Source organism: Phoxinus phoxinus (genome assembly GCF_949152265.1).
Source record: "Phoxinus phoxinus genome assembly, chromosome: 25".
NCBI classification, from domain to species: domain Eukaryota; kingdom Metazoa; phylum Chordata; class Actinopteri; order Cypriniformes; family Leuciscidae; genus Phoxinus; species Phoxinus phoxinus.
This window is the reverse complement of record NC_136900.1, coordinates 7,251,952-7,270,046: the sequence shown is the minus strand read 5'-3', so window position 1 is coordinate 7,270,046 and position 18,095 is coordinate 7,251,952. Positions and strand designations below refer to the sequence as shown.

The 18,095-nt window shown below is 43.6% G+C and overlaps 1 protein-coding gene across 1 annotated transcript; it reads left to right on the top strand.

The window, feature by feature from the left end:
* Nucleotides 1-731: 731 nt before the first annotated feature.
* On the top strand, nucleotides 732-18,006 carry cln6b (CLN6 transmembrane ER protein b). Its single transcript, XM_079604303.1, has 7 exons — nucleotides 732-1,100; nucleotides 3,567-3,681; nucleotides 6,320-6,418; nucleotides 14,827-15,015; nucleotides 15,711-15,766; nucleotides 16,271-16,393; nucleotides 17,023-18,006. The coding sequence occupies exons 1-7, from the start codon at nucleotides 1,042-1,044 to the stop codon at nucleotides 17,306-17,308; spliced, it is 927 nt and encodes a 308-aa protein (XP_079460429.1). The 5' UTR covers nucleotides 732-1,041; the 3' UTR covers nucleotides 17,309-18,006.
* The last annotated feature ends 89 nt before the right edge of the window (nucleotides 18,007-18,095 follow it).

Genomic DNA, 18,095 nt, shown 5'->3' with positions numbered 1-18,095 from the left:
TTCGAAATAAAAGTCCCATGTGAATTAAAAAAAAAATACCACGGGTAAAATAAATATATATATTATATCTACCTTATGGCTTATAGTATTATATTTCTCAGGTGGAACACTTTTCAAACCATTTCTAACTATATATTTAAACTATATAATATAACTGTTTCTATTATTTGTATATATTTTATATATATATATATACCTTATTATATAATTTCTCAGATGGAACACTTTAAAAATTATTTGTAACTATATTTTTTAAACTATGTATTTTAACAGTTTCTATTATTTGTATATATTTTATATTTATATTAATTAATTAATTAATAAAAATGTAATATAATATTATATTATACATATTTATTTTATTTGTGTCACCTGAAATATTTATACATCACTGTACAATAGATAATATCACTAATAAAATAATCTGAATTTATAAATGTGTTTTATTGTGTAGATAAACAATTAATTTATAGACTAAAACGATCCATAACTAGATTTATATATTATTAGATAATACTTTTTTTTTTTTCTTTTTTTTTTTTTTTTTTGAAGGTATTAAAATGCTTTTCCAAGGACACATGGTGCTGTATATTAAACAGAAATATTAAACCCTGAACCATTTTGTGCATTGCACAAAGCAGGGGGGGGGGGGGGGGGGGGGGGGGGGGCGTTGGATTAAAGGTTTATCTCTCAACCGCACCAACTATAAATGCACTGAAAACCTAATCTTTACGGGATTTTGTTTGAGCAGACAAGCTCGACATATTCATGAGCCAAACTAGTTGTTTTTATTTTATGTATTAATGTTTTATTTTACCTTCTGAATTAACATAAATGGTCAGAAGTCATAGTGGGATTGGATTGAATCTTCTCGAGTTACAGCAACACTTGTGATGAGTGTCTTTTCAAGCGAGGAGAGATCAGAGATCAACCAGAATGACGGCTTTCTTTAGTTCTACCCCTGCCCGATGAGGTCAAAGGTCACTCAAGTGGATCATCTGACTGCAGTGTGAGTGAGAAACAAGACATCTTCATGGTGAAATGCCACCCGTCATGCGCAGGAGGCAGAACTGTGCGATGCAAGCTGCCTTCCTGACCAGGTTTGAAACTTTTATTTTGCCTTTTTTTTATAGGCTACATACAGGAGAAACTCGAAAAATTTGAATATGGTGCAAAAGTTAATTCATTTCAGAAATTCAACTTAAAAGGTGAAACTAATATATTATATAGACTCAATACATGCAAAGTGAGATATTTCAAGCCTTTATTTGCTATAATTGTGATGATTATGGCTTACAGCTTATGAAAATCTTTTCACAATATTCTAATTTTGAATTTGGGGTTTTCATAAGCTGTAAGCCATAATCATCAAAATTATAACAAATAAAGGCTGGAAATATCTCACTTTGCATGTAATGAGTCTATATAATATATTAGTTTCACCTTTTAAGGTGAATTTCTGAAATAAATGAACTTTTGCACCATAGGCTATTGTAATTTTTCGAGTCTCACCTGTGTGTATGAAGTATCAAAGTTTTATTTCTGACACATTTTTTTCTGGGGTTTTTTATGCATTGAAAAGTGAATATAAGTATGTGACGTTTGCTGACGATTCTGATTCTAAAATAGGCCTAAATATACGTATCTAATGATTTAATATTTAGTAAAAAAAAAAAAAGATGTGCTTGTATTGGGTTGAATCCACCTAAGAATCTCATTCAGAATCCAAAAGCTCTTTGAAGCCTCTCTCAAACCCCCCGCAGCCGCAGATATTGGGTTGGGATTTGAGGGAAACAAATCGGATGAGATTAAAATGCGTTTCCCACGGCGACTCCATCCTCTTCTTGATCTGAAAAAGTCTGGCTGCGACCCAAACCATCATCCTGACACTTCTCTTGCACTTTTAAGGATGTTAAGGTCAGGAATTAGTGATTTGAACAAACCTCAATGATAAATATGTGCAACTGAAACTCATCCTGCTTCTATATGGAAGTTTTGCACTCGCGGCTTCTCTGGAAAATGCACAAATCTGGTTTATATTATTACATTGCACACTTTAAAATAATCGTCAATGTTAGTTGTGCATTTTTGTATATATTGCATTGATTTTTTTATGATATTAATATTTTTTTTCATACTTTCATCTACTAAAAATATTTTAAAAAGTTTATGTTTTGACAATATTTAAGATTTTCACCGTAAATAAACATACCAGTAATTCACATTTTACTTGCAAAGAAAATACATTTTTACAGTATTTTATTGTACAATTGCTTATATTGTCTTGTTAAATGTAATATTCAGTTTTTATAAGGTGAGTTAAAAGTTAACCAATTACCTTAAATTAATTTTTCCTCTAAAATAATTATTTTACACTGCATATTTTTGTTGCAAAAGTGTTTTAATTAAAGTGCAGATTTGTTACATTGTTGCGCAGGTTTAAACTGTATAAATATATTCATACTTTTTACTCTACTTACATACTTTATTTACTAAAACAATTTGAATGAAAATGCATTTTGACTTAAATATAATTTAGTGTTTCCTCTGTAAATTAGAAAGATTTTGCAAAGAAAAGACATTTTCACAGTATTTTATTGTACAATTGCACGTATTATTTTGTTGAATGTAATTTTGCACTCATGTTTTCTTCTGAAAATGTACTAGTGTATGTTATTGCAATGCACACTTTGAATGTGATCTTCAGTATTAGATTTGTCTTTTTGTTACTGTAATATTACGGTTGCATTAACATCGTGCATCAACCATTGCAATAAAACTGATTTGTGCTTCAACATCTGGTCCGTGGTGCAAAGTCAGCATGAAAGTCAAACAACGCAACAACACAAATTACATAACAAAAAAGTGACATAAGTGACATAACCAGAGAGAGCCAGATGGACTTAAATAAATGAAACATATTTGCCAGATGCTCCGGGAAACACACAGCAGGACCTGACATCCTTTATCAGACATAAAAGCATCACCGTCCAGCAGACTATAAAGATCTCAGGCATACACCAAAACTTATCCAGACACCAGATATCATTTTGATATGTTTTTACTAGTGTGTGCTGGACACTATAGTTCATTTATGTAAGCGAGTAGAGCAAAATAAAGTAAACTGTGAGATATTATACACAAAAATTATTCAAAATGTATAAAAATATGGGACCAAAAAGGACCCATACCCGGTCACTTTGAGCTGATCATGTTTTGCTGAAGTGTTTTTCTTTAATTGCTAATGCTCTTTTTACACACAGACTGAACACAATGAAGCATTGCTTGGTAACTGGTTGAGCTAAACTGGTATTATCTAATTGTGTAGTTCAATTTAACAGCTGACAGATATTCAACATAATTCATGTGTGAGACAGTCTAACAGAAGGATGGACAAAACCAGTGAAATATCATATTTTATTACCGTTTTCTAAACTATAGCGAATAAACTGTGATAATGTGAGAAATTTTTAAGGTGTCCGAATAAATTGGACTGTGGTCTCTGGTTTGACTGTGTTTCTCATTATCAGTTTATATTTGTGTTTTGATGGCATATCGTTGCGCAGACACGGGTCGAGGGAGATGGACGGCTGTCTGAGGAAAGCTCAGTTTCACAGGGACCTCTGGTGCGCTTTCACCGTCCAGAACTGGATCCTGGACTTTGGGAGACCCGTAGTCATGGTAACAAAACAACACAAGAATAAAGCATCACATCAGAGCTTTTACATTTAGAAAAATACAACAACAACAAAATTCACAAGTAGACAAAATGTCACATGTTATGTTTAAATGTTGGTGGTGCTTGAGGAGATCGGGACAACCTGTCAATCACATGAGATCCACCAATAGCAAACCACAACCATCCAATTGACCGTTCGACCTTTTAGTTACTGTTGCTATGTCCGACAAGCTACGCCACTCTAACGGCACACCATGTTCTCACGTAGTGAACAATACATCGCGGAGAGATGACACTGACAGACACAGACCAGCTTACTTTAGGCCCCGTTTACACGTACATGGTTATTTTGAAAAACGGAGACATTTCCCTTCGGTTGTGCCCCTCGTTTACACGCAAACGGAGAATTCTCCTCTGAAAACGATTCTTTCTAAAAACTCTGGCCAGAGTGGAGATTATGGAAAACAATAAGGCCGTCTGTCCACCAAAGCGTTTTTAGCCAGCTGAAAACGCCGAGCTGCGGGCGCTTGAGAGCGTTTTGTTGAGACGCATCGTTGATACAGAATATCCGTTGCTCCGTGTGGTATTAGTCCCGCCCCTCCTCCACTGTGATTGGACGGTTGGCTAAAAAGTAGTCTCAGCCTCAGACGTCACGTCACGGCTAAACGTCTGATGCATATGGTACACTTAACTGGAAACACTTCAGGAATGTCGAAGTCGTCATCTGATTACATTTACATTTACATTTAGTCATTTAGCAGACGCTTTTATCCAAAGCGACTTACAACTGAGGACTACAGCAAGCGAGTCATCGTGAAGAGGCAAAAAAACCGCAAGAAGTGCTCAGAATACAATGTTCTGACATTGCTCAGAGTAGCATAAGCCAAAAAAAAAGGGAGGGAGGGTTAAAGAGAGGGTTTTTTTAGTTTATTTTTTTTTTTTTTTTTGTTAAGTGCTCACGGAAGAGATGAGTTTTCAGTTGTCTTTTGAATGTGGTCAGGGATTCTGCATTCCGGACGAGGGTAGGGAGGTCATTCCACCAGCAAGGAACCGTGAATGAGAATGTTCTGGAGAGTGATTTTGTAGCTCTCTGTGATGGTACCACGAGCCGTCGCTCATTGACCGATCGCAGGCTTCTGGTAGGGATATAGACTCGTAGGAGCGAGTGAAAGTAGGAGGGAGCTGAGCCTGTGGTCGTTCTGTAAGCGAGCGTCAATGCCTTGAACTTGATGCGAGCAGCGAGTGGTAGCCAATGCAGAGTGATGAACAGAAGAGTGACGTGGGCCCTTTTGGGCTCGTTGAAGACAAGACGGGCTGCAGCATTCTGGATCATTTGTAGAGGTTTTGTTGCACATGATGGAAGACCGGCCAGGAGAGCATTGCAGTAATCAAGCCTAGAGATAACCAAGGCCTGGGCGAGAAGTTGTGTTGCATGCTCAGTCAGGAAGGGCCTGATCTTCCTGATGTTGTGCAGTGCAAACCTGCATGATGGAGCTGTCTTTGTGATGTGGTCTGTGAGGGTCAGATGCTCATCAAATGTTACTCCAAGGTTTCTGACCGACCTTGATGGGGTGATTAAAGTTGAATCTAGCTGGATAGTGAAGTCGTGCTGTAGAGACGGATTGGCAGGGAGGACGAGAAGCTCAGTCTTTGCCAGGTTAGTTGAATTTTATCGGATTTCCGGGGGGCGCGAGTGTCGTGTTTATTTTCGGTCCACCGGGAAACAAAGCGCAGACATGTGATTGCGGAAGAAAAACTGTTGTGTTTAAATGAGTGACAATGAGCATTTATCAAGATCAGCTAAACGTAGGATTCTCAAAAGTATGCGAGGTTCACGGTATAGACTCTTTAAGAGATGTCCAGGAGTTTTGTTTGAGGCACTTAGTGGAGACTTGTTGCACGCCGGTCTGTTGTTGTGGGGACATTTCCACGTCCCGAAACGTGACGCTTTACGTGACAATTACTGAACTGTAATTGGTTGTTTGACATGTTGGTCAAACGGCCTTATGGGCGGGCCTTGGCCAAAGAAAGCTGCTATGAATTCCAGACCTTCAGCCGTCAGTCTGAAGGTCTGGCTATGCGAGATTAGCTAAAAAGTGACAGTGATGAGCGCTGCGTTTTACCCAAAGTTGAACATTCTTCAACTCCCGGCGACCTGTAAAAAACGCAGAGCGCTCAGCGCTTGAGCGTTAAATACCCGCTCAGCGCCTCGTTACGCTCCTGGCGTTCTAAAAACGCGCCGTTCCCATTGAAAACAATTGAAAAAACACGCCAGCCGCGTGAAAAAACGCTTTGGTGGACATACGGCCTAAATACCGTTTTGTGGCTCTTTAATGTGTCTGACAGATCGCTGTGTCGCATCAGTTAAAGCTGCTCGTGAACCGATCATCTCTTCCTTCTAGTTAATTTATAGCATCAAATAAACATGAATGAACATCAGGAGGAATGTTGTTTTAACCGCGGAAAGGCGTCAGGAAACTCAAGTTCAAATCCTCCAATGTTAATCCACTAACTCTCCTGACTGCTTTGTCAGACGCGGATGGCGGATTATGATTGGTCAGATCGCCTGTCAATCAAACTCCCTGCAAAGGGTCAAGTGCACTTGTATTCTATGAGGCTTTTCCCTCTGAGTTTCTCTAGATCTTTTGTCCTTTGGAGTGGTTCCCTTTAAACAGACCCAGTGCTGGTGACTATTTCCACATGCTGTACAACATCACTACACCATTCCTGCTGCTCAAGGTGAGGTTATTATGGAGCAGGTCACTAATTGATTGACACCTCTTTGATAAGCCCCGCCCATTCTGTAAGCCCCGCCCCTTCACAGACTGGCCTCAGATGCATATTGCACTTCCAGGCTCTTGTTTTTGGCACTTTTTCAGTGTCACATATCTCACTGTGAGGCTTGCACAAAGCGTAGACATTTTATTAAAAGTCCCCCTGTGGTGAAAATCCAGCTTTTAATGTTGTTTATATGTCTGTGTGGTGTTTTTAATATGCAAACCGTGTGTAAATTCATAAGTCGACAACATTGCTGAGTATTTTCTGCCTAAAACTGCAGTGAACCAAAGACAGTCTCAAAAACACGGTTTGAAATCGCTGGTGTTTCTGACGTCACAAACTACCTTGTAACCAATCAGATCAACGTGTGATCGTCAACCAGTGGATCTCTGAGCTGAGTGAGTGAGTGGAGGCGGGGCTCATTTGCATATTCATAGAACCGCGAATACTAAATGAGGCAAGAGTGTCGAGTTACATTCAAGATATTTTAAGACATGAAGACATTTTTTTAAGGAAAAAACGTTTAAATGTCATTTTGGTGATCAAGACGAGTTTAAGGGATCGAATGATTGACTACAGGGAGACTTTAAAGCTCACAAAGCAAAAGGGGCTCAGAAGGTGATATTTATGACCTGAGCATGTCATTGAAATGATGCATCACCCCAAACCTGTTGAGAATAAACAACACTGACCTTTACAATCTGTGGAAAAATCTGTCTGACATTTCCGCCGTCTTCTTGTACGGAGTGATTTCTCTGTGTCCAGTCCACATGATTGATGACACGCATGAAGAAATCTGTTATATGATTAAACTGTCCTCAGGTCAGTGTTGAAGAGATCACGGTTTCCTTCCTCATTTTTGTTTTCCAGTACAAAATATCTAAACATTCTTAAATCAAATTATTATTATTATTATTTTATGCATCAAAATGAAGTGAGTTTTTGCTTAAAACAAGAACAAATATCTAGCTTTGGGTGCAGAAAAATAAACTTATTTCAAGGGGAAAACAAGATTATTTTTCCAACCCTCTTGGCAGATATTTGTTCTTGTTTTCAGCCTCATTTAGATCCATTTTCAGACTTAAGTCAACTTTAGTCAATCATTTTATCCCTTAAAACTCATCTTTGATCATCAAAATTAAATATTTAAATGTTTTTTCCTTGAAATGTAACTCGACACCCTTGCCTCATTTAGTATATGCGGTTCTATGAATATGCAAATGAGCCCCGCCTCCACTCACTCACTCAGCTCAGAGATCCACTGGTTGACGATCACACGTTGATCTGATTGGTTACAAGGTAGTTTGTGACGTCAGAAACACCAGCGATTTCAAACCGTGTTTTTGAGACTGTCTTTGGTTCACTGCAGTTCTCTTACGAGAGATACTCTCGTACTGCGTTGTCGTAGCAACGCATTGGGAAAATCCTTTTCCACGAGAATACTGAAGCAAAAAATGATCCTTAATTTTGTATCTATGTAAAACGCTTTGCCACAGCATACAGACCTAGGCGAGACAGCTCGCGCGCCTATTGGCTGCTGTGCGGCAAAAGCTTAAGCCAATCGAGCGAGCCCTTGAGTGACGTCACACCCAATGAGGGAGCTTCGCGCCCTCCCGCGTCACGTCCCGCCGAAACGGGCGTGGCTTAGGGCTATATATTTCGCTCACAGGCTTATGAACTCTGATTTTTTATCCTTCAGCGAGGACAACTCATCGCTGATCCGAGTGAAGAAGCTGCGCTGTCGAGAGAGCACCTCAGCGGGTGAAGTCACGACAAGCTGCTGGCACCGCCGCCTTTGTCGCCTTCCAGCTGCGCGTTCCGGCGCCTATATATCCTTTCACGTATTGAGTGTGTGTGAGGTCGCCGGCGCGACTCACACTTGTTTTACTCTGTTGTATCTCAAGCGGCGTCTTTCTCAAGATGCCTCTTTGCGGTTCGTGCAAACGGACCACGCTCAGCGACGGGGGACCGCCACGTGATTTGCGCTTCCTGCCTGGGCGAGGAACACGCGGCTATCGCTCTTGCGGATGGCGGCTGCCATCACTGTGAACTTCTGCCTCTGGCGACTCTGCGGACTCGCCTGGCGTCGTTCCAGGAGCCCGTGTTCTCCGCTGTTATGCCGCGCCGTAAAAAGCGCCGTGCACAGCGGAACCCGGAACCTCCGGCAAGCCACCAAAGTTCGCCGGCGCGCCCGCAAACTGTGTCTCCGGCTTCCTCAGCGTCGATACCCGACGGACAGCGACCGCAGATTGCCGCCGCTTCCGTCGACGACATCGATGACATCGACATCGACGCCATGCTGAGGGACGAGGACTCGTGCTCGGTTTTGGCTTCCGGCAGCGAGGATTGGGCGAGCTCTGCGGATCTCGCGCCCCCTGCCCCCACGCCAAAAGGAAAGAGAGCGAGCATCGAGGCGGAGCTCATGCGCGTTCTCACTCAAGCCACGGCGAGCCTTGGCCTTGAGTGGGTTTCGCCCGAGCAGCCCGCTAAAAACCGGCTGGATGGCTATTTTCTGCCCGGGGAGAAGTCGACGCCTGTCTCAAAACCCGCCCCCTTCCTTCCTGAGCTTCACGAGGAGGTCGCGAGAGCTTGGACTTCCCCGTATTCTACGAGGACGAGGTCATCTGTTTCTCTAGCGTTCTCCGAGGTCGACGACGCTAAGAACAGAGGTTACCTTTCCCTCCCGCCGGTCGAAGAGCCTATCGCGGCCCACTTATGCCCACCCTCCGCTGGACGGCGGGCTAAGATGGCGCTGCCTTCAAAGGCTTGCCGCACGACGTCATCCCTGCTCCGTCGCGCTTATGCCGCCAACGGACAGGCCGCGTCAGCGCTGCACTCCATGGCGACGCTGCAGATCTTCCAGGCCGATCTCCTCCGCAAGCTGGACGAGAACGGACCCGAGGCGATCTGCGTGGCGGACCTGAGAAGCGCTACAGACCTGGCTCTTCGCGCTTCGAAGTCTGCAGCCCAAGCCATCGGACGCAGTATGGCGGCGATCACCGTGTCTGAGAGGCACCTCTGGTTAACGCTCTCAGACATGCCAGAAGCAGAGCGGACCGCGTTCCTCGACGCCCCGCTTTCCCCTGCTGGCCTCTTCGGGACTTCGGTGAAGGACTTCACCGACAGGTATGCGGAGGTGCAGAAGGCGACCCAGGCTATGAAGCACTTCCTGCCGAAGCGCTCCAGCTCTGCAGCAGGCCGTGCGAAACCGCCCGCTCAGAGCTCACAGCCGAGACCGCCGCCCAGCTCCTCATCTCAACGCCGCCAGAACCAGAGCTCGAGACCGCGCTCTCGCTCTGCCGGTCGCCGCCCCGCGCCGCGTGGCCCGCGACAGAAGGTAGCGTTGAAGCCTGAGCCCCCGAAGACATCCTAGCACTGCTAGGGAAGCGTCGGTGTTCAAGTCCCGCTGCGGCCGGACCCTCACCGAAGCTCACCGCTCGTGCAGTCCCAAGCGAAGCAACTGTACCTGCGATCATTGCAGCCAACAGGCGTGTCTCACTGGCCGCTTGCCTGCACACAACAGCCGTTTTCACGGCTACCCAGATAAATCCATTAAAGAGTGCATTTTCTGGTGTCCCGGCCACGGCCGACGGTGTTTCTTGTGTAGTAAATCTGCCCGCTGTAATGTGCACATCCCTACACACAAACACGGCCCCACACACAGGGCCCGCGCACATAAAATCGAAGTGCCCACTAATGCTACCTCCTGCTCATCGCACGGTTTCTGTAAAAACGAAACCTGCGTGCAGGCGCTCCGCTCCGGCGAGCGATGCTATAAAGGTGGCAAACGTGCCCGGTCCCCAGTGCCCGCGTTCCCACACAAGCATCACGGTTCCTACGGAGCCTGAAGGCTGTCGAGGGGTCGAGCGCGGACATTCTGCCCGCTTTCATAAGCGCGGCCCCGGCCTCAGATGTTGCGAGCGAGACATTACAAATGTCGCAGCTCACGAAAGCCGCTGTATCGCGAGTCGATCAGAGCGCGCTTTTCACTCAGCCCCTAGCTACACGTGCAGATGCATGGGAAAAGCTTCCCGGGGTTTCAAAATGGGTGATAAACATCATAAAAGAAGGCTATTCGCTACAGTTTCGCAGACGCCCTCGCCGCCACGCGGCGCACGTCGAGACTTCGGTAGATTCGAATGTAGCACATCTACTTCGAGCCGAAATTCAGAAACTTCTGAGGAAAAGGGCTATCGAACCTTTATCTCAGGCTCAGAGCGAAGGGGGGCTTTACAGCAGATACTTCCTGGTACCCAAGAAAGACGGGGGTCTCAGACCCATACTAGATCTGAGGCAACTGAACAGAGCGCTTGTGAAACGGCAGTTCAGAATGCTAACGACCAGAAAAATCCTCGCGCACGTTCGCCAAGGAGACTGGTTCGTGTCAGTAGATCTAAAAGACGCGTATTTTCAAATACAGATTGCGTCACGTCACAGGCGATTTTTGAGATTCGCCTTCGAGGGCCAGGCATACCAGTACAAAGTCCTGCCGTTCGGCTTGTCTCTAGCACCCCGTACATTTACGAAGTGCATGGACGCAGCACTCGCTCCCCTCAAACTGCAGGGTGTTCGAGTGCTGAACTATTTGGACGATTGGCTCATTCTAGCCCAATCTCATTCAGAGATAGTGGCGCACAGGGCCCTGCTGCTGAGTCACCTCGAGAGTCTCGGTCTCACAGTAAACTGGGAAAAGAGTTCGCTGTCCCCCAGTCAAAATATTTCTTTTCTGGGACTGGAACTGAACTCGCTGTCGATGACAGCGCAGCTGTCACAACAGCGCGCGCTGCGCATCCAGCGCACAGTCAGCTCATTTCGCTGCGGCGCTGTTCTCCCTCTGAAGAGCTTTCAGAAAATGCTAGGTCTGATGGCCTCAGCATCTGCGGTACTGCAGCTGGGTCTGCTGCGCATGCGCCCAATGCAGATATGGCTCAAAGGGAGGGTGCCATGCAAAGCATGGGCCTCCGGTCGGCTTCGCCTCAAGGTCAATCAAGCTTGCGTTGCAGCTTTGAAACCATGGAGGTCAAAGGACTGGTACCTGTCAGGTGTAAGCCTAGGGACTTCCTCGAGTCTGAGGGTGGTGTCTACGGACGCATCCAACGCAGGATGGGGAGCGCTGCTCGAGGGCAGACCGCTGTTTGGCCTTTGGTCAGAGCGAGAGAAGCTCTTCCACATAAACTGCCTCGAGATGTTAGCGGTGTGCAATGCGCTCACTCGCTTTCGTCCCCTGATTATGGGCTGCCATGTACTGATACGTTCAGACAACATGTCAGTGGTGTCATACATAAATCGCCAGGGCGGCCTCAGGTCCCTGTCATTATACAGGCTGACCAAACGCCTCCTGATATGGGCGCGCTGCAACCTCTTTTCACTAAGGGCGGCGCACGTGCCGGGGCACCTGAATGTTGGACCAGACGTACTGTCCAGGAACCGCGTTCCGGCAGGAGAATGGTCATTACACCCACACACAGTACAACTGTTGTGGAAGAAATTCGGCAGAGCGGAAGTGGACCTCTTTGCGTCCCCAGAGAACGCTCACTGTCTAGAATTTTTCTCGAAAAGCAAGGACGCGCTGGCTCATCAGTGGCCACGCCGCCCCCTATATGCTTTTCCCCCTGTCTCCCTCCTGACCCAGGTGGTGGAGAGGATCAGAGAGGAAGGATGCTCAGTGCTGCTAGTAGCGCCGCTCTGGTCGAATCAACCCTGGTTCCCAGCTGTGATGCAGTTAGCCAGCACCGCCCCGTGGCCAGTGCCTCTGAGGAGAGATCTACTCTCTCAAGCGAGTGGCTCGATTTGGCATCCTCACCCGGAGCTATGGTCCCTTCATGTGTGGGCCATCAACGGGTATCCGCTGACCTCCCTCAGGGAGTGTTAAACACGATCACACAAGCTAGAGCTCCGTCTACACGACGGCTCTATGCGTCTAAATGGTCTGTTTTTTCTGGCTGGTGCACGTCTCGCGGCGTGTCACCCCCAGACTGCGGAGTAACAGAGGTTTTGTCCTTCTTACAAGAGATGTTGGATAGCGGGAGATCCCCTTCCACACTCAAGGTATATGTGGCGGCTATGGCGGCTTTTTCTGAAACCGCACACGGCCAGTCCATAGGAAGGAACGATTTAGTCATTCGGTTCCTTAAAGGAGCTAGGAGACTTAATCCACCCAGACCTCCCACAGTTCCCATTTGGGACCTTTCCACGGTGCTGGACGCCATGAAGGGTCCTCCTTTCGAGCCTCTTCAGGAGATTGATATGAAACACTTGTCGCTCAAGACGGTGTTTCTCCTGGCTCTCGCTTCAGTGAAGCGCGTTGGGGACTTACACGCGCTCTCAGTGAGCGCGTCGTGCATGGAATTTGGGCTTAATGACTCCAGAGTCGTGCTCAAACCTAAGCATGGTTACGTTCCAAAATCCCTAAACACACCGTTTAGGGCGCAGGTTATTTCCCTGTCTGCCCTTCCGGTCATCGGGGATAATATGGACGAAAACTTAATCTGCCCGGTGAGGGCATTGAAAGCTTACGTGTCGCGCTCGTCTGCTTTCAGGCAGACAGAGCAGCTTTTCGTTTCGTTTAGTGGGCGTCTCAAGGGACTGGCCACTTCGAAACAGAGCCTATCCAGATGGATAGTGGACGCTATAGCTCTAGCGTACACATCCAAAGGCATTCAGTGCCCTTTGGGTGTTAGGGCGCACTCCACGAGAAGTATGGCTTCTTCGTGGGCTTGGTCGAGTGGGATTGCCTTACAGGATATTTGTATGGCGGCAGGCTGGGCCTCACCGTCTACATTTATCAGGTTTTATAACCTCGAGGTACCCGCCTTACAGGCCAAGATATTATCGGTTTAAATAACCGTATTTGTTAGACTGACATTTCAGTCGTCTATTATGGCATTTTTATGCTGAAACTGCTAAGCGCAGTTAATTCCGTACTGATCTGCTATGCGCAGTGTATTCTGTACTGATCTGCTAAGCGCAGTCAATTCTATACTGATCTGCTAAGGCAGTCATTTTTGTGAGAGATGGTGGTTAGAGCCCACCTCTTTCAGGATTCTCTGTGAGTCCTACAGGTGATTATGTACTATATGAACCCCAGCTCAGTGCTCTGGGTCTATGGTGTCGGATCACTGCACACACGGCGTCTTACAGGGTGTTCCCCAATGCGTTGCTACGACAACGCAGTACGAGAGTATCTCTCGTAAGAGAACGTACTCGGTTACTAACGTAACCTCGGTTCTCTCTAGAGAGAGGAACGAGTACTGCGTTTCCTGCCGTGTATGCGCTCTGGTTGTTTCGCTGTTAAAAATCAGAGTTCATAAGCCTGTGAGCGAAATATATAGCCCTAAGCCACGCCCGTTTCGGCGGGACGTGACGCGGGAGGGCGCGAAGTGCCCTCATTGGGTGTGACGTCACTCAAGGGCTCGCTCGATTGGCTTAAGCTTTTGCCGCACAGCAGCCAATAGGCGCGCGAGCTGTCTCGCCTAGGTCTGTATGCTGTGGCAAAGCGTTTTACATAGATACAAAATTAAGGATCATTTTTTGCTTCAGTATTCTCGTGGAAAAGGATTTTCCCAATGCGTTGCTACGACAATGCAGTACTCGTTCCTCTCTCTAGAGAGAACCGAGGTTACGTTAGTAACCGAGTACGTTTTAAGCAGAAAATACTCAGCAATGCTGTCGACTTATGAATTTACACATTTGCATATTAAAAACAGCACATAGACATATAAACAACATTCAAAGCTTGATTTTCACCACAGAGAGGCTTTAATATCTTCAGTCATTTTTCTTCTTCAGTATCTTGATTTAAGTATGTTTAGATATTTGTACTGGAAAACAAGACAGAAACACTCGAGGAAGAGCATCATTTTTGCAGTGATGCTGTTGCCAGGCAGTTTTGAGCTTGTGTTCATGACGGTCTGCTATTTTTAAGTAAAATAGAATGCAATAGCTTTGTCACATGACCTCACTTTACTTCAGCAAGTTAAATACAATATATATACCTATATATTCATACACTTTTGTGTTAAATGTTGTAATTTTTGTCATTAATAAATCACAGCTGTACATCATCACTCTAGAACTGAGAAGTCAAGTCTATGGGATCTTGTTTATATTATTGCAATGAACTCTTTGAATGTGATCTTCAATATTAGTTTTGCCTTCTTGTTGATATTTCAGTCTTCTGAAGTGCATTAATAACATCCTGCATCCATTAATATATATATTTTCATACTTTTTACTCTGTACATACTTAATTTACTAAAACTATTTGAGTGAAAGTGCATGTTTGACTTGTTAAATATAATTTAGTGCACTGCATTTTGGTATATAATATAATTTTGGTATATAATATCTCATGCGACGTTCTGTTCCAGCTCATAGAGCGAAGCCCGAAGACTTTGCCTCGCTCCGCCGTTTACCTGTGTATCATCACGTTTGTGATGGGCTCGAGCGCACACCTGGTGGGAGACTCCATTAACCACCGTCTTCTGCTCAGCGGATACCAGCTACACCTGAGCGTCAGAGAAAACCCCATCATGAGGAACCTCAGACCACAAACCCTGGTATACGGCCCAGGAAAACTCGATCTAATGATCAGAATCAGTTCCAAGAGCTTTCAAGACTAACAGTTTGTATATGACAGTTGTTTATGTCCATATCATAATGCTTATGATTAGATTTAGTGATTAAAGTCCCCCTGTGGTGAAAATCAAGCTTTTAATATTGTTTATGTGTCTATGTGGGGTTTTTATTATGCTAACCGTGTGTAAATTCATAAGTCGACAGCATTGCTGAGTATTTTCTGCTTAAAACTGCAGTGAACCAAAGACAGTCTCAAAAACACGGTTTGAAATCGCTGGTGTTTCTGACGTCACAAACTACCTTGTAACCAATCAGATCAACGTGTGATCGTCAACCAGTGGATCTCTGAGCTGAGTGAGTGCGTGGAGGCGGGGCTCATTTGCATATTCATAGAACCACGCATAGTAAATGAGACAAGGGTGTCGAGTTACATTCAAGCTATTTTAAGGCATGAAGACATTTTTTTTAAGGAAAAAACATTTAAATATGCAATTTTGTTGATTAAAGGTGAGTTTAGGGATACAATTATTGACTACAGGGGGACTTTAACAGCTACTTAGAAAATTACAACAGAATTATTAGCTATTGTGTTGCTGATTTTGTGCTGGTCAAACAACAACATTGACATTTTCTTCAGGAATTCTTACATCTACTTTTATTCCCTGTTTTCTGACAGATTGACTCGTTTGAGTTGCTACAGTATTATGATGAAAGTCTGGGTCACTGCATGTGGTAAGCTGGAAATACACACATTCAGCCATGATTTACTTCATACTAATGAACCTATTAATCAAGAAAAACATTATTCAGTAGAAACATCCTTGCCTCGTGAGGGGTTAAAAGCAGAAATGTGCCATTCATAAAAACGTTCCCATTAAGTTATACAAATGTAATTTCTGAATGTTTTCTGAACATTTCAACAACATCCAGGTTTTCTTGGTTATACGAACATTAAAGGCACATTATATTATGTTGCAAACATCATTGGAATGTCACTTTCGAACGTTCTCTGAACATTCCGAAACAAGTTGCAACATAAAAAAATGGAACATTGAGAAAAAACATTCCTTGAATGATGTATAAATAATGTTTTTGTGCTAACATTTTGAGAGCATTATTAAAGACCAGATAACTTTGAATGAACGTTACTGGGAGGAAGTTTGTTCATAACGTTGAGAAAACGCTCTCTGTGTGCTGGGAAGGTGTTTTATCTTCTTTCATCTTCCATTTTTACAGGAGTGTTCCTCTATTTCTCATCCTGTTCCTGTATTTCACTGGCTGTTTCACTATTGTCGAATCAGAGAAGAAGATGCCCGTCTCTGCTTGGCTTCTGCTGGGTCCTAGTGGCCTTTACTACTGGTCAGTTTCTCCCTGTAACACTAGTGTAGTTCACCCAAAAATCAACGTTTTGTCATAATTTACTCACCCTCGTGTTGTTCCATCCAAACCTGTTTGAGTTTCTTCTGTTGAACAAAAAAGAAGATTTTTATAAAGAACCAGACAGTTGACGGCACCCATTGACTTCCATAGTAGGGTAAAAAAAACACTATAGTGTTTTTTTTTTAAACGCTGGGTTGTTTTAACCCAATTATTGGGTCAAATATGGACAAACCAAAACGTTGGATTAAAAATAAAATGTAAAAATGTTACCCAACGGCTGAGTTTGTCCATATTTGACCCAAAATTGGGTTAAAACAACCCATTTTTTAGAGTGTATGGACCACAATACCAACATTCTTATATAATTAATGCATAATTTGTCATGCCAATGAAGCTCATTTGCATTGAAATTAATTAATGTGTTGGAAAAAGTTCATTTTGATCAGCTACCACACAAAAAATGCCGTTGGGTTACGTTTTTACATTGCATTTTTAATCAAACTTTGGGTTTTTCCATATTTGACCCAAAATTGGGTTAAACCAACCCAGCATGAGATTAATAAATGCTTTAGAGGTATGTAAAGTCTTCTCTGCTGTTTACTCCTCAGGTATCTTGTGACAGAAGGACAAATTTTCATCCCCTTCGTCTTCACTTTTTTTGCTATGACGGCTACAGTCATGCACCAGAAGCGTAAAGGCTTTCAGCCCGACAGTAACGGACTGTTCCTGCTCTACAGTTTCTCGATATCACTCGTGTTGGTGACCGTCTGGGTCGTCTATCTGTGGAAGGACGCAGTGTTACGGAAGAAATACCCAGGAGTGATGTATATACCTGAGCCGTGGGCCCTTTACACACTTCACCTGAGAGACAAACACATGCCGCTCGCAGACTGAACCCACAGATCACCGTCAGGGCAGATCATGACTGGCATTGCAACCACAAACTCTTCATTAATGTCACGTTGCACCTTCAAAAATGGACTTTATGCACAGCATGCATCCTAATTTATGCTAATCGAGTGCATTTCCACCAGCCAAAGTCGTGCAATATCTATTCTATTCTAATTCTATTCTATTGTATTCTATTGTATTCTATTCTATTTCTATTGTATTCTATTTCTATGTCTATTCTATTCTATTCTATCATATTCTATTCTATTCTATTCTATTCTATTCTATTCTATTTCTAGTCTATTCTAAATTGTCAAGATACACTATTGTTCAAAAGTTTGGGGATAGTGTGTTTTTTTTTTTTTAGAGAAATTAATATTTTATTCAGCAAGGACACACTTAACTGATCAGAAGTGACAGTAAAGACTTTTATGTTAGGATTTCTATTTCAGATAAATGCTGTTCTTTTCAACTTTCTATTCATCAAAGAATCATGGAAGGGGAAAATAATACAGACCAGCGTTTTTTTTTTTTTTTACATAAGGGTTTGTTCATTTCATTCGCTTGATTTAAAAACATTTTATTCCTAAAAACATTATGAAAGCATTTTCTATTTGTTGACAGTATATTTTCTCTGATTTATAGAGCAATAAAAGAGATATCCAAAATAAATATCAACAAAATAAAACCTGGCTTTTTCCATGTGTTCTGATTTCTGTTCTGGAACGAATGCAAATGTGTGCATATTAATTAAATGCCGACAATCCCTAATTTGCATATGTAAAACATT

What these genes read in the sequence shown, in the direction of transcription:
- cln6b (XM_079604303.1), top strand. Translation starts at nt 1,042, where the DNA reads ATGCCACCCGTCATGCGCAGGAGGCAGAACTGTGCGATGCAAGCTGCC. An exon ending in CAAGCTGCCTTCCTGACCAG is followed by an intron (nt 1,101 to 3,566) that starts GTTTGAAACTTT and finishes ATCGTTGCGCAG; the next exon opens with ACACGGGTCGAGGGAGATGG. An exon ending in AGTCTGGGTCACTGCATGTG is followed by an intron (nt 15,767 to 16,270) that starts GTAAGCTGGAAA and finishes CCATTTTTACAG; the next exon opens with GAGTGTTCCTCTATTTCTCA.